The 17203-nt window shown below is 43.0% G+C and overlaps 1 protein-coding gene across 2 annotated transcripts in view; it reads left to right on the top strand.

Annotated features, from left to right (window-relative positions):
- The window catches only part of EIF2AK3 (eukaryotic translation initiation factor 2 alpha kinase 3), a 60415-nt gene extending 47114 nt beyond the window's left edge, over positions 1-13301 (top strand). For both annotated transcript variants that reach the window (XM_074991674.1, XM_074991675.1), the window contains exons 13-17: positions 76-850; positions 6723-6890; positions 7714-7815; positions 10922-10984; positions 12154-13301. In XM_074991674.1, coding sequence (XP_074847775.1) covers positions 76-850; positions 6723-6890; positions 7714-7815; positions 10922-10984; positions 12154-12330 — 1285 coding nt within the window. In that variant the 3' untranslated portion in view covers positions 12331-13301. The remainder of the gene's footprint in view (positions 1-75; positions 851-6722; positions 6891-7713; positions 7816-10921; positions 10985-12153) is intronic.
- The last annotated feature ends 3902 nt before the right edge of the window (positions 13302-17203 follow it).

Consider the following 17203-nt stretch of genomic DNA (forward strand, 5'->3'; position numbering starts at 1 on the left):
TCTTACTAGATCCCTGACATGATCCGTATGCTCTGCAGAGAATGAATTTGATAATCTGACTTTGTTTTTTTTTAGTACCGATTGGCCACTCAGTTCTCCCAGTCCGATGGACGTTCCATCATTCAAAATTAGAACAGAGCCATTCTCTACAAAGGAGCACATTGAAGTTATTGCTACATCACCACAGAAAGTTAAGTCTTTCTCTGTGGGGATAGCCTATGGCCAGTCTGATTCATCAGAGAGCCACTTTTCTCCAGTGGAGTTCTCTGCCACTAACAATGGGGACTTGCACGAGTCAGATCTGATGTTAAACCTGCAGGACAGTGTCCTTACAGACTGCGATATTGAGGACAGTACTGTTGATGACACTGATCCAGGCCACTCCATTGAACTTTGTTCTCCAGCTATGCCTAGCATGCAGCTCAGAGAGAGGACTTCTTCCTCCATTGTATTTGAGGATTCTGGCTGCGATAATACTTCTAGTAAAGAAGGTAACAGAAGTGATGCGTCCCATGACTACTACTATTGTGAAGAAAAAGCAACAAGTACAAAAGGATCTGATAACAGGAAATCTCCTTCGGGAAGCTCTCTATCCATTTCTCCACCAAGACCCACAAGTTTAACTCTGGACTTTTCTAAAAGTACTGCAGAAAAAGTCAAACCAACCTCACCAAAAGTGTACCTCTATATTCAGATGCAGCTGTGCAGGAAGGAGAATCTCAAAGACTGGATGAACAGAAGATGCACAATAGAAGAGAGGGAAAGAGCAGAGTGTCTGCAGATATTCCTGCAGATCGCTGAGGCAGTTCAGTTTCTTCATAGCAAAGGACTAATGCACAGGGATCTCAAGGTTTGTATTGATAAGGAACACTCTCCAGATCTTACCCTTTTGACTTCCAGCTTGATCTAAAGAGCAGTGTGTGCCACTGGCGTGTCCTTGGGCAAATATCCTTTTCCTCTTCCCTTCTATGGCCTTGTCTTTGCAGCAGTGGTAACTCAAGTTGGGTGTGTAGTAGTTGACTCGAAAGTAGCTAACCTGGCTCAGGTAACAACAGTCATACTGCAAAACAACACCTGGGCAGCGTAGAGTGTATTAAGACCATGGAGTAGCTAATTCCCCACTGCACTATTAACTTGAGCTTCAGCATCTCTTGAGCTTCAACCCACACACCCAGATGGGCCAGTTAGCTCAAGTCACCACTTCACTCTAGTTTGAATTTTTTGTCTGTGTATCAGAGAGCGAGTGGAAGGTGACATTTGAGTTACACCTCAGGCTAAGGTTGCAGTGAAGGCAAGCCCTGTGTTTTCCCTGTAGAGGTAGTCAACAATACCTCCTGCCTCGACTAGGTATTGAGAGGGTTAGTTAATGTTTGCACAATTTTGAAAGTACACTTGTCCAGATGGGATAAATATTACCATTAAGTATGACTATGATGATTTTCCAGGTAGTGGAGTATTTTTACCAAGCACTGTTAAACTGCATTCATTATGGTAGTCTCTAGTTCACTCTAGTATCGGAGGGGTAGTCGTGTTAGTCTGGATCTGTAACAGCAACGAAGGGTCCTGTGGCACCTTACAGACTAACAGAAAAGTTTTGAGCATGAGCTTTCGTGAGCACAGACTCACTTCAGCATCTGATGGAGTCTGTGCTCATGAAAGCTCATGATCAAAACTTTTCTGTTAGTCTGTAAGGTGCCACAGGACCCTTCGTTGCTGTTTTTAGTTCACGCTGTTTCCCCTGGAATTACTCTATGGCACTATGCATCTTAGATTATTGTTGAGCTAGAGGCCATACTTGGTTTCCATTTTGCAATCAGTTCTGCAATTCAAACTGAACCAGCTAATGCTGTTGTCTCTCATCTTCCTTTTGCTGTGGTGGTACTGCCTAGGAATTCTGGTTATGAATGGGAGAAGGTGATAAAACTGCAGGACTGACAGTTTATTTGCCATTGATGTCCTGGACCAGTACCAAAAAACAAAGTACAGCTAGTCTGAGGGTTGTGATGTTTGTCTATTAAAACCCCTGGACTAGAAGGGAATGCTGTTTGCCGTGCGTAAGCCATTACAGGGTTCACTTCTGGTTCTGATAGTTTGAGATACTGAGGTCATAAATTTAAAATTATGTCGCTCTGATTACCATTGTACCTTTTCCCCCTTCACTTAAATTCTGAGCTGGCTTTAGTGGCTGCGAGCACTAGAACAGTGCTTCCCAATGTTATTTGGCTGTGGAACCCTTTTAAACTTGAAAGAATTTTGTGGAACCCCATTCCCAGTCTCCACTGCCCTTGGTCTCCAAACCTGCCCCCCAATCTCCAGGCTTCACCTGCCTCTGCCCCCAAATCTGCCCATCTATTTCCAGGTTTTACTCCCACAGCCCACAAATGCCCCCTGCACCCATCCCCAGGTTTAACTCTTCTCAGCCCAAGCCCGCTCACCATCTTCAGGCTTTACCTGCCTCAGCCACCAAATCCACCCTTCTATCCCCACGCCCCCCCAATCCCCAGTCTTAGCCCTTCTTAGTCCCAAACCTGCCCCCAATCCCCAGGCTTAACCCCTCTCACCCCAAACCCTTTCTCTGTCCCCAAGCTTAACACCTTTCAGCCCCAAACCTGCCCGAATACCTCACCCAGAATGGCGGATGAACTTACCTCTGGTCCTCCAGCTCTATGCCGAGGGCCCAACACAGGACCCATCTGACTCCCCTGCTGGTGGCAGCAGGGCAGTGAGCTGCAGAGGAGTCAGTGGTGGCAGCCGCAGGTTGCTAACTCCTGACTGCGGAACCCATCCACGGAACACCAGTTGGGAAACACCGCTCTAGAACATCTGCTGTTAGAATCCCTATCTTACACCACCAGCATCTGCTGATGAATACTGAAACCTAAATAAAGTTTGAATTTCGCTCTGGCTCCTTCTCCCAATGAATTCTGAGAAACTGCTGACCTCAGAGATGGTTCCTGTTTGTTTGAGGAGCTGTCATTGCCTGTTTAAGTGGAGTAGATATTGAACTTGGAAGAACAAGATAAAGTCTAGTACTTTTTGCTCACTAACCTGAAATGTTTTATAGCTGCTGGAAGCAGTAAGAAATCGAGAGATGCAAAGGACCTCATCAGATTATGCTAGGGAAGGCTGTCAGCACAGAGATACATAGAATTGTAAGGGTTGTGAAATGACCAACATTTTACAGAGTTCAAACTCCAGTTATAATAGCAAAAATATGCCAGGTTAGAAACACTCGGAACCAGCCCATATATTTTTGGGCTCAGCAAACTTCTTTTGGTGTACTGGCTTTTGAACCAAGAATCAGAGAAATGAAACAGAAGGATAATTTTCGGATACATTAATTGCAAACGTATTGGTACCATGCCCCATGTGTAGGAAGAATGTTATGCGAACACAACAGCAGTAATAACTAGGGATGTATGATCATGTTTAATTAGTTAACCGGTTAAATGGAGAGGGAGAGAAGTGGGGGTCTGTTCCTGCCCAGCTGGCATACTATGCAACACACCTGCAGTGCTCCTGGGGGCACCATAGATGGGGGCTGCTCTGGCCAGACTGCAGAGCCCCTGCCCATAGTGTGTTCTGAGCTTTTGTGGACCAGTGCTGTTCTGGCCAGGCTGGATAACTCACACCCCAAGCCTGCCATTGATGGAGCTGCTGCAGCTGCACTGGAGCGCCCCCACCCATGGTGAGCCCAGCAGGGCTGGACAGCGCCCTTCCTGCTGTAGGTGGGAGGTCTGTTCCAGCCTCCTTACCAGTTAACCATCTCCAGCAAGCCTCATCCATTTAGGGTGAGTCTTCCTGGTTAACTACTAACATCCTTCGTAATAGCACTATAGGTATTTAGTAGCTTTTGCAGAGCCTTTCATTTGGCATCAGTGCTTACCCTGGTTCTCCAGTACAATAGTGCTGACGCTCTTCAGATCTCGAGTTAGAGTTCTGCTGTTCTAACCCAGCAGTTGTGAGTTGGTATCTTGTGGAGACCTCTTAAAAGTTTTACAGACGCTGGCGAGGAGGTGAGAAAGATATTCTAAATCTCTCATTTTTTTTTAAATTCTTCCTTATTCAGCATTAGGGTTATTTCCTTTTCTCAAAAACCCTTAAAGTATCTTTAAAAAGCACAATAAAATCTGTACCTAGCCGCTCTGATATTTGGATGCTGTCTTACAGAGGAAGCGTATTTGTTTTCTTGGTAGAATTAACAGACTAGTTTATTCACTTTTCTTTGGTTCTTGCCACTCACTGGAACAAATCTTCACCTCATGCTGTGATTTGTCCCGTATCAAGAGGCTGTTCATGTCATTTTAAATTTATACCCACAAGTATGAGTAAGTAGTTGCACTTCATTAACTGCAGTTTCAGAGCTGTGGCTCACAATGATGAGAGGTGGCCTCACTTCAGGGTAAAAGGGATTTATGCCATTCCCTAATCCAATGAGAGGTGTCGCACTTGGATTTCACTGGAAGGGAATGAACTATGTGAATGAAAAACACACAGTTCTTAAGGGTCCAGGATCCTTCTTTTCAGAATCCCTTCCTGTCACCATCCATAACACTTTCTTCCTTTTCATTGTTTTGGAGCAGGAAGTGTGATCTTGTCTTCAGGTTTCTGCATATCTGTAAAGTGGAAAAAAACCTGAAACTAGTAGAGGAAACTGTTCCCAGAAGACCTGTTCCATATTATGGTCTGAAATAAGTATTTTTGCTACCTCTTCCACAGAGAGAGAAGATTGGTGGAGGGATAGTGTATTCATTTCAGTTAGGAGATGTTTATACACAGGTGATAAGTGCCATATAAATACCTTTATAGATAATTGAGGATGGTCTGTATTTACAAGGTAATAATTATCCTGCACTAAAATGCTCAAGAACAAGGTATTAATTTTAGGAAATCATTATAGGAAAGAAATCCTAAATCTGAGTTTACCATCACCAGGAGAGATTTACTTACTTCACAAGACACTCCTGGTCTATAGATTTATACCATGTTCATCTCAGAGCTGAGACACACAAGTCAACCGGCTTTCTTCTCTCACTCATCCCTCTCCTCCACACCATAGGAGGTGGCAATGGTGGAAGAACCAAGATAGTGTCCTCAGCCATGCGCCTCCCTGTGCTCTGGTGGTGAGTTCTGTGGGAAGGAGGCTTTCTCAGTTTCCCCCAGCCATCTAGCCCCATTCCAAATATCTGATCTAAGCCTGCCTTTTCTGGCCCTTCCACGCTTCCACCTCCAAAATAACCCCTTTGACATGTTCAGTGCCTGGCACAGTGGGAGAGTAGGCAGCTGCGTCTGTCATAAGCATGCCAGAAGGAAGTCCTGAATGCGTTGACCAAACAGAATAGGTATTCGTCCTATATTATTTAGAAATAATCATTTCACAGATCTTCTCTGAGCGCAGCATTGTGTGACTAGAGACACAACAGAGGTTATGTTTCAGAAGCTGCTAGGCATTCCTGTGCTGCTCTTCATGAGGACATTCCATTTTGGTATAATTCAGAAGTAACTGTTGCTAGTGATTTGTGTTCTCTGGCTGTTAATATGGTGGGGCTGAGGCAAAGCTGAGACTAGTTCACGACTGCATCCATAAACCATGAAAATACTAGGGCTTAAATTAGGAATTACCTTGTTCTTCCATTGTGTGTATACTAGTTTGGCTTTATGTCCTTTAATTCAGTATATTACCAGTAAGACAGAAGCACTTAATTCTCAGCTTTCCGTTGTGTTTGTAATGTTGTGATTAAAAGCCTTGTTGCAGTCTAGGTCAAAACTACCTGGACCAGAGTATGGTGTAGTTGCCAAGGGACTGGGAGTTAAGGCTTCAATTTCTGACCCAGCTACTGATTTGTGTCTTAATTCCTGTGTTCAAGGGGGAATAGGAAACTCTGTGACTCAAAACGATGTGTGTACCACACACTGATGCTAGAAATGTGTACAGTATATCAAGCTACACTCTACAGCAGAAAAAGAGGCAGTGCCCACACAGTGGTGTATAGCTACGCATCAGTGAAAATCTCCCTGCCATTTGCCAGAGCCTTCCCCCCACTGCTGGGACGCTTCCTGGGTAGGCACACTACACGCCGCCAAAAGAAGTGTGTAATTTAGATGCACCATTAGTTGTCCTCTGTCTTACTCCAGGACCGTTTCTCCCATAAAGACTGTATCTACATTAGACAAAGTAGTTGACCGCTAATATGCAATTTTAGCTATGCCAATTGCGCAGCTAAAATCCACTTATCAGCAGTTGACTGCTATGGCTGTCCTTGGGGAAGGTTGACAGAAGTGTTTCTTCTATCAACCTTCCTTAATCCTCGCTGCTTGCATGGAGTTCCGGGGTCAACATCCACCCCAGAAAATGCCGTTTCACACATGCACTAAACTGACCTCAGCAGGTCAGTCTTCTGCAGTAGTATGGAAACCACAAAGATCTTAACAGTAGATACTTATGAAGTCTGTTCAACCCCACTACAGGGAGGCAGTGCTAACCACTATAAATTAAAGGGATTTAAAGAAAAGGAGACTTCTGCTAACATTGAATGCTTTTTGTCTGAGTTGCTGTGATTCTCAGCATGCTTTGTAAAGTAAATGGGTCTTTATTTTGCCATTCATTTTTAAAATAGTCTGCCTGAATTAATTACCATAGATAGGAAGGTAAAAGCCTTTACTTCATTGTTCATAATTTGGTTTTGGTTTTGGTTTTGTTTCCCATCTAATTGGCTTTTCAGCCTTCTAATATATTTTTCACGATGGATGACATAGTAAAGGTTGGGGACTTCGGCCTAGTAACTGCTATGGACCAAGATGAGGAGGAAGAATCTGTTCTCACTCCTATGCCAGCTTATGCCAGACACACAGGACAAGTTGGGACCAAACTTTACATGAGTCCAGAACAGGTGAGGTTTCCGCTGTGTCATGAATAGATTTAGTTCTTTTCCTGGGGGGCGGGACGGGATGACGGACGACTTAAATTTATTTTAAACTACCAGAAAAGTGTTGAGTAGTTGGGATCAACTTCATGCTCTGCGTGGTTTCTACACAGATATTACCATTATCAAGAAATGGAGTTCACCATCTACTGGTGTGTGTGTGTATATATATATATATACGTACATGCATCCTTCCAGCACTGACAGGTAAATGCAGGTGACAGAGTTCACGCAAGAAAAAATGAAAAACCCAACCCCAAAACCAACTGCACAGCAGTTGTTGGTGCTGGAAAAGTGCATATATACAAAATGAATGTGTGTATGTGGAAGCCATATTGAAACCCCACTGAAAATCTAGCTTAGGAGTTGAAGAAATAATGAGCTCACTCCTGGTGATAAGTATTAAGCTCCCAGGATGCAGAGCCTGGATCTGCTTTTTAGTTTGGCAGTTGTAATGTGAGGTGATCAGAGTTCTGTTTGAATGATGCTCATGCTGTGCCCGTCAAAGTAAATTGTCAGTAGGAACTGAAATCTGATACTGGCATTCTCAGTAAACATTTCACTTATAAATGAATAATGTTTCTAATAGTTGTTTTGTTCCTCTCTTAAATAGAGGCAGATAGATAAAATCTGAATATTTGAATGTAGTGCCTGATAAATCACTGTCGTCAGCCCTGTACGTGTGTGTTTTAACTAAACAGGTTTTGTATGTTCCATAGTGATTTCACATGCACCGATGCACACTGACAGAACTCAGCAAGTAACATGAACTCGATTTTGCATTTTCTAGATTTGTGGGAACACTTACTCACACAAAGTGGATATCTTCTCGCTGGGTCTGATCCTTTTTGAGCTGCTTTATCCGTTTAATACTCAGATGGAGAGGGTTCAGGTAGGTATGCTCTTGTGCAGAAATACTCTTCTCCATTCCACCATTTCTGTTTAAAATGTACTGTGTGAAAGCTGTTTACCAAATATTTGTAAGAGGTTCTTACGAAACAGCAATCAAGCCTGACAGAGTTGGTTGTGGTGTAACAAAGAATTGTTTTTGCCAGCTTCCCAGCTGAGTGCCATGGAGCAGCATGTAGGACTTGCACAGTAGGGCAGATATGGGTAACTGAATTGTGAGGCCTTAGTTTCTCCATGACAGGCATGGTTGTGTAAAGCCATCAGAGGGAAGCTATACCAGAACCTAGAGATTAAATTATAGCTATTGAATTGAAACCCAGTTGTTGGACCCACTGGGTACACATTACCTTTCTTCCTTTCACCTCTCCTTTCTTCTTGTCCCCTTCCTTTAAGACTGCTAGGGAAGGTTTCTGCTTTTCCTTACTTTTTATGTCCGTTCAGAGCAGACCCTGACCTTAAAGTACTCTGCTCTACTTCTCCAGTAATTAGGTGACTCTCATTATTCAGAGGTTGCATTAACCATGGATTGGCAAGAAGTTAATGGTTTTTCCTGGTACAGTCTGTTGTATCATAATTCCCACTTAACGGTGTCTTGCTAGGAAAATCTGACTTAGAAAAATGCTTCTAGATCCTTCCTGGCCCTTAGAGAATTTGTTCACAGCAGAAGAATGAGGGCCACGGAGAGTCTCTCCTACACTTGGTGGATAATGTTCTCTGAGAGAGAGGATGGGGTGGTTGTTTCCATCAAGGTTAGTTATTGACACCGAGGATGGACTTATTCTTTTTGTGAAGTGGACTGTTTTGGCATCGTTTAAATTTTGTCTTGAGGTGTTCCTGGGAGCATAAGTCTGGCCTGAAAGCATCTCTCCCACTGCAGTAATGAGTAAGAGTAAAGCTGTGGGATTTTATTGTACATATATGTACGTGCCCCCGGGAAAGCAAAGGTAATTGCTTCACTCGAGTCACTTGTGGCCAAAGTTGCCAGTTATCCCGCTTTTTCACAAAGAAATATTAATGTTAATTTTTCTGGGACGCATTCTCCCCCCAGCATTTCCCTTCTTCCCCTTGTTGTTTAGTTGGGGGATGGATAGCTCAGTGGTTTGAACATTGGCCCACTAAACTCAGGGTTGTGAGTTCAGCCCTTAAGGGGGCCATTTAGGGATCTGGGGCAAACAGATTTAAAAAAAAAAAAATCTGTCAAGGACGGGGCTTGGTCCTGCCAAGGTGGCAGGAGGCTGGCCTCAGTGACCTCCAAAGGACCCTTCCAGTTTTATGAGATGTGTATCTCCATATTTTATTGTATTAAGAAGCCTACAGAGTAAATATGATAGTAGTCTGTCCACTTTCTGCCTTGGATGTGGAAGCAAACCCGTTGGTCATGGGAACAAGACCCTATATCACATTGCATCCACAATTATACTTCCACGAGCTTGTCCATACAGCAGTTTGTTTCATGGAAAGCCAAGGCGTAAATCTACAGTGTACTGTCAAAGCATCCTACAGAACTGTTAGTGCCCGACAAACTGGGATGCTGCACATTTTATCCCTTGGTTAGCCAGGCAGTAAAGGGCTGTATGGACAAGCACCATGAACCCATGGCTAACCAGAAGACAGCTCTCCACTGTTTTTTGTTGCACTGTATTTTCATGTATGAGCGAGAGATCCTTGACTTCAGATAATTCTGCTCAGCCTGGCATTGTAATTAACCCTCGGCTCACATCCTCCCGCATCAGCTGTCTCACAGTGACCTGCCATGCTGCTAAGGAAAGGCTGTTTAAATAGCTCTTCGAACTAGCTGTGATTGAGCCTTAGTAGCCAAAAATAAGAACCCTCTAACTAGTTAGCTAGACAGTAGTGCCTTACCCCCAGTAAAACCTGGGCAACAAAGAGCTGAAAGCTTAATACTCAGACCATAAGGGCCCCATCCTCAGTCTAAAGCAGCAGGGTACAAGTAGATGTGGGGCTGTGGCTGTACATGTTACTTCTACATTAAAACACCAAATGCCGATCACATTAGCCTTACAAAGAAGGCAGGATTCTTCAGAAGATGCCTAGTTTAATCTCAAGATTTCAGTGCTGCTTTTCCACAAAACTGTTTCATGGCAATGTTAGAGCAGCAGTCGCCTCCCCAGAAGTCAGGTGTTTAGACTTCTCGGTTCCTGTTTGACTGACTCTAAGCTTCAGATATTGTGCTCAGATTGCTGCATTTCCTGTTCTCTAAGGCATGTTCAAGTGGGTTGTGGGTTAGTACTGGAAATTAGGTGATTTTAAATTCACTATTAGCGGTAGCAGAGTGGTAATTTGTAAGTGAATGGTTGAGGGGGGATAATATTTCCACTAGAGGGAGCCAACACATTTCATATGATGTGAACATGGACTTCAATGCAGATGGGTTAAGTTACTCAAAGGCAGGTTTCTAATGAATTATAAAACTTTATCAATCTGTTGTAGTCCATAATCATGAAATAGGTGTGAGCATCCGTTTGGCTTCAAGAGGTGTAACCAGTGATCTTATCCTTGAGTGTCGTAGGTGTGAGATACATATGATTCCTAGTATCGGAGGGGTAGTCGTGTTAGTCTGGATCTGTAACAGCAACGAAGGGTCCTGTGGCACCTTATAGACTAACAGAAAAGTTTTGAGCATGACCTCATGCTCAAAACTTTTCTGTTAGTCTATAAGGTGCCACAGGACCCTTCGCTGCTGATATGATTCCTAGTGTTCCAAGCATTGTACTGTCCATAACACTGCTCTGTTGACAGTTTTAGTCTGCACAGGAAAAGCATTACTGTGAGCAAGTGGTTAGATTTCTTCACATTACACATTCCATCTCATCTGTTGTATCTCTGCGTGCATACCCTCCTGTAGGAAGCAGCAATGTGCTTGTTCATTGAAGTGCATAGTAATTGTGACCAATTATGTAAGTCTTAATAAACACTACAATGTTTCCCATGCTTGTCAGCAGTAATAAAAGTATTCTAAAACTTGTAGAGGACTAATTTGCATAGTGCTTTTTTGATAAGTGAGTGTCTTTGAGAACAACAATTCAATGGGCAAGTTGTTTAATGAGCTCTTTTTAATATCATTGCAGACATTAAGTGAAGTAAGAAGTTTGAAGTTTCCACCATTGTTTTCTCAAAAATATGCACAGGAGGTAAATATATTAGTTTGATATTACAAAGTAAGTGGAACACCAAGTTGAAAAACAAGTTGCCTTAGCTGTTCTGTTATTAAACACCATTCCCATTTCATGTCCTTTACCTCTGAAATAACGAGGGGTAATTTTAAAATCACTGCTATAATATTTACAGTGGTATCTTAGAATCCCACGTGTTGTGGGTTGAAAACATGACTTTGCTAATGTAGAAGCATGCACCTCACCAAATTTCTTTTTTCCATTCATCCCATCCTCCATTTACTCGCGTTTTAAATCCATATGCGTAATTCAGGAAACAAAGTCCTAGATAAGTGGAACTGGGACTGCAACTTAATTCACACATGCCCCCTTAGGAATCAAGAATAAGAAATGGATCTCTTTAAGGGGAAAATTGTGTCAGCAAAAATATATCCTGGGCCATCACCTGGCATATTTTTGGGGTTGTCAAATCTCTGTTCCTCTAAATAAGTAGGGTAACTTCAGAGAAAAGTGGGGCTAACCTGCAAAACCCCTTTGTGAGAAATGGTGAGTGTCTCGTTTCCAGTTTCCTTTCAGGCTGATTCAGCCTGGTATTTAAATTAGCCTGAGTAGGAGGCTGATCTAGATCAGTCTCCTTCTCCTGCCACTACTTCAGCCTGACTTGTAAAGCTATAATTTGCTGGGAATACTGAGCTGAAGTGATCTTAGAGGAGTTCCGTTTCTCTGAACATACAGTAAATATTTAGTCCTACTTAAAATACTGATTTAATATGCCTACCTCTATCATGCTTTGATACTCAGCAGTTCCTTTCAGCTATCACAAGTTCCTTTAATCTCAGAATTAAGTGCACACTTAAGGGAAACTTGGCATAAGATTTGTTGGATTTGTAAATGTGCAGTTATTTTTCCCATTTATTAAATAATCTTGAGTCAGAGTTGACTGGACAAGTGGCCCTTTAATCCTTTAAACCTAAAAGATAATCTGATGCCACTGTGCTTCCAGAATTTAGGCCTTTTATGTGTTCCCAACTACTGTTCCAAAGGATTAATGAACAAATTGCTAGAAAAGCTTTTTGGGGTGTCTATGTGCATCTGAAACTAAAGGTAGAACATGAAGTAACAGAGCCTTTTGAAGATGATTTTGCCGTCTGAGATGTCACATAGCACATCATTTTGTTTTTTTATAGCACACTATGGTAAAGCACATGCTGTCTCCAAGTCCCACTGAAAGACCAGAGGCAGAAGACATTATAGAAAACCCTTTGTTTGAAGACTTAGAACTCCCAGCGAAATCAATGCTCAGGCAGAGGTCACGGACAATGAGCTCCTCTGGAATTAAACATTTGAGACAACCGAGCAAATAATTGAGCACAATTATCCTGAGTACACTTAAGAGATCTCAAGGCTGGCTGAATTCAGCAGGCTGGATTCTTGATCACAGGACGTGGATCTCTGGAATAGCTGTTCCCTATTCTCACATTACCTAGAAAACATTTTGGATGAAACTCAGTTAATATTATTCACTGTTTTTTAGCTGACCAGATAAAAGCCAGTAATTTCAACTTCTTTGCATTTCCGTGCTCTTTCTGCTTTGATCGTCACAGGTTGATTTGTCCAGCACAAAGTTCACATGTGTTTGGATACAGTAAATGTTAGCTGCCTGGGGAAACTGGAGAGATCTGTAATATGTAAATAGAATTAAAATACTGTATTTTTATAGAACAAATTAGTCTCTAAGCCTGGTGAATATATTTCCTGATCAACTTGCTCTTTGTAGAAAAGAAGGTGACCTTGACTCTGAAAAATCATGACTCCATTTTTGTCCCTGGTGGGTAAAGTGGGAATCTGCACTGTTTCAAGAGTATCACAGGTGTACATAGGGTCACTATTCGTAGTCTCTCTTTAGAAGAACTGGTGGTTTGTATTGCCACACCATGGTAGATTTTAGGGAATGCATTTTGTACATCATGTAGAAGGCAGAAGGAGGTTTTCGTGCCCCCATCCCCCTCCAAAAGAACAACAAAAAAAGGTTATATATACTGTTATAAAGAGCCATAGTAAGAATTAAAGAATATATCAAAATGTTGAAATTCTGGAATTTTTCAACTAATTAAGTCATAAGTAAATTATGTAATCTTGTAGATTTGTACTTTTTTCTAAATCAACTGTAGGCATTTGTGTAATCCGCTAATTCAACTGCCTAATACTAAGTTTTTTTTATTGTTCATTGTAAATATGTTCATTTTTTATTTATAAAATGCAGAATCAATCCATTTGGGTTGGTGGTATACAGAATGCACTTGCTACAGTTGTGAAGTGCATGAATTATTGTGACTTCTTTCAAGTCTAAATGATTTAATAAAGTTTTTATTTAAAGATTTATAGTTGCATTTCTTTAAAAACACAAACAATGCATGATAAGCAAGCCAGAAGGAAGGTTTGCATAGTCTGAAGGGGACAGAAAAGCCTGTGCTCCAACTTGTTCTTTGTGGGAAGTTCAGTTTTATAGTCCACATTGTGACAAGTTTGATTCTTACTGACTTATAAGGCTGAGGTGGGACTTTGAACTGTGCTAAAGTATCAGCTGATGGAAGAGTTACGTGAGGAGGTGGACAATGAGTCTTTCTTTTAAGTGAATTAGCCTTTGTCCTGAACTTTCTGAAGACTGGCCTTAGTCTAGAGATAAGTGTATTGAGGAAGTTTGAAGAAAATCGTTTTAGCTTTTTTTTATGGGGGAGAGAAATAATTTTAATACTAAAAGCTATTTTAGTTTTGATTCTTTAGTTCTCAGAGTTGTCTGATAGCTTTTGAAGTCCTAGCCCTTGATAAGGACCTTTTCTAGCTCTCTAGCTCCATCCCTTACTCTATAATTAGGATTGCTCAGTGAGTCAGGCTGGTATACTATGGGCAATATGGGTGAGAAAGGCCTGTTACTGAATCTAACTGATGGCAGTGTATGCCTGAAGTTGTGCCATAGTAATAGCAGAGTCTAAGGAAATAGCTATGCTGCAATTAACTTTTGCAGATGGTCCATGTCACTGTGGTGTCGATATTCAGGCTTGGGCTGGAACCCTGCAAGTCCCTTAGCCAGAGCCAGCTGTGCATGTTTAACTGCAGTGTAGACATATTCGAAGAGGCCCTTCTTTGTGGCTTCCAGCTAATGCAAGGGTTCCATATGGTGAGCAGCCTGGGGAAGAGATTGCCTTCAGAAGGCTGCTGTGTTTGAAAAATGCTGTTGGACACACTAGACCAGACTCAGAACAGGAGGGATCCGATGTGCTGTGTTGAAAGGTTCACTTAGCCGCAAAGTCTGACTGGCTAGGCACAGAGGGAGTTTCAGCTATCCCTGATCTCCACTATGCTTCACCTATCATCAGCAGGGAGGTTCTGTTATATGTTGCCTGGCCACATTTCAACTGGTAAATCCCACCTCCTCCTGCCCCCACCAGTTCCTTCCACAGCTCTTAATGTTGTACTGTTACTCAGCTGCCGGTCTCCATACCAGAGCCTTGTAGTGGTGCTCCAGGGTCTTGTGAGGCCTATTTAGCTAATTGTAAACCACTTGGAACATCTCACCAAGGCTATGTCTACACTACATGATACAGTCAATTTTAAGGCAGTTAGTTTGATGTTTTACAATGTCACTGTCTTCATTGTAAATACCATTAGGTCAATTTTAGGGAGCACTAAGATCAATGATATAATACCGTCAAAAGTGACTGGGAGTAGCATCATGTTCGAATTAAGGCTAGTGTGGAAATGCAGTGTCTTTAAATCGACTTCATTAGCTTCCAGAGGTGTCCCATATGTATCCCACAATGCCCTGTGGTTGTCTGCTGTGGGCTCTTCTAGCTCGGCTGTGCTCCAGGTGTGCAGGAATTAGGTAACAGGCATCTGGGGAATTTAAATTCGGCACCAGGGAGCCCATGGCAGCTAGGCTGTGGGGGTCATGCTTGTATGAGAGGCCAAGGAGCTTCTTCATCAGTGTGGGGATTGCATCTAGCCATGAAACAATAGCCCCAGCACGGAGTGGTGGCTTCTTCCCTGCACAGGATATATCACGAGAGGCCAAGATTTTTTTTCTCCAGAGTTGGAGCCAGCCCCTGCCCCACTGCACCACGTGATGGATAGGCTGTGGGTATGGTGCTTGTATGAGAGGCTGAGAAACTTCTTTGTGGCTCACATTTGTACAGGGCAAGCCCCCACCCTCTCCCCACCAGGTGCCATGCAGTCAGGGTCTATCTCACACCCAACCACATCAGGTGGGTAACCCCTGGCCCAACAAAAGCACATGTCTGCAGGGCAGTGCAGATCATGTCAGACAATACTATGTCCTGGCTTGCACACAGTGAGGGCTCCAAAGGGAAAAGTTTTTTAAGGGCTGGCTGTCGCTGGTGGGGAAGTCTCCCCACTGTGGCAAAGATTTTTGGGGGCTGACTGTCACCACATAACACAGCTTGTGATATCCAGCACCCCCCCAAAACACCCCTTGTAGGGTGTGCCCCCACCAGAGCAACCTGCTGAAGGGACCCTTCCAACTGGCCTTTCAACCTACTCCCCCCACTCACCCACCTGTCGACACCCTTGGTAGAGTGCATGTGGAAATTTAGCCAGCTCCATCCCCCATGTTGGACACAGCAGTGTAATGAAGTGGGAAGCCAAAAATCCTGCACCACAAATTGTCTTCTTTCCCCTGCCTGAGGAAGTTGGCTTTAGTTGTTATGGTTTGCTTTTTCCTTCTCTCTCTTCAAGCTGTGCTTTGTTTCTGCAATTTTTTCAGGGAAGATGTTTCTGAATTCAAGGCAGAGAAAGTGGCTGGAGGGCCAGTTGAGATGACACAGATACCTGGGGGGTCCCAGGGCAGTATGACTCCCCTGCCTGGTGCACTACACTTTCTGAAGCCAATCTGTTTGATTTTCCTTGGCCTGGGATACCCTTCTTTTCCTTCTTTCATTCTGAAAAAAAATGGCTGGTTGTCCTTATGCCCCTCCTGTGGAAAGCAATGCAACGTGGGAAGATGATATCACATGCCCACAACCATTTGCAGGGCATGTTTTTCCCATACTGCACAAGCAAAAAATACCCAGCATGCTATGGGGCTGAAGGAACTGTTTGATAGGGTCCCACAATGCACTGCTTCAACAATCAATGGCGATTTAGTGTGGCAGCAGTCAGTCAACTTTGTGGGGAGGTGAGGGTAGTCAAACTTGAATTAATCAAGCCCAGAGTTATAAAATCAATTTTAATAAAATCAAATTTACATCATAGTGTGGATATAGCCTGAGGCTCTTATGCTTTCTGTAGAATGATAAATGTTTCCATACTTATTTCAAGCAGTCATATTTGGTTAAGCAGCCTTCCAAGTGTATGGGACCCAGCAAGATCCTTGATGTGGATGAAGCACAGACCATCACTGCCTGGAATCAGCACTATTTGATGTTACAAACTGAACGCACAATCCATATGTGTGAATTTTACTCCTACCTGTGTGTAGTTGATGTTAATAATGTCATTTTAAATCTCCCATTTCAGACATAGTTGTGCAGCTTACAGAGGACATAGGAGAAATCTACCATGGTGCAGCAGAAGAGCTAGGCACTGTTGAGGGCTGGGCTGGGCTGGGTCCTATGCTGGCCTGCTGCACAGGAGCGAATTTCATTCATAGGCTAGAGGCTGTAAGCACCTCTGTGCATGATTAACTTTATTCATAAGGAATCCCCTTAAAAAAAGTGCACGTAGAATTGAGCTTGTAATGCAGAACCAGTGAATTTCATTTGCAGGGCTGCAGTGACTTACTGCAATAGCACATACTGCACTCAGTTGTAGAGTACAACCACACTAAAGTATCGGCGGGGTAGCCGTGTTAGTCTGGATCTGTAACAGCAATGAAGGGTCCTGTGGCACCTTATAAACTAACAGAAAAGTTTTGAGCATGAGCTTTCGTGAGCACGGACTCACTTCATCAGATGCTGGTCTTGGAAATCTGCAGGGCCAGGCATAAATAAGCCAGAGCAAGGCTGGGGATAACAAGGTTAGCTCAGTCAGCAAGGGTGAGGCTTACTGCCAGCAGTTGATCTGGAGGTGTGAACGCCAAGGAAGGGGAAGCTGCTTCTGTATTTAGCCAGCCATTCACAGTCTTTGTTTAAGCCTGAGCTGAGGGCGTCGAATTTGCAGCTGAATTGTAGCTCAGAAATTTCTCTTTGGAGTCTGGTCCTGAAATTGCTTTGCTGTAGGATA

Source organism: Carettochelys insculpta, chromosome 4, assembly GCF_033958435.1.
Source record: "Carettochelys insculpta isolate YL-2023 chromosome 4, ASM3395843v1, whole genome shotgun sequence".
NCBI lineage: Eukaryota > Metazoa > Chordata > Testudines > Carettochelyidae > Carettochelys > Carettochelys insculpta.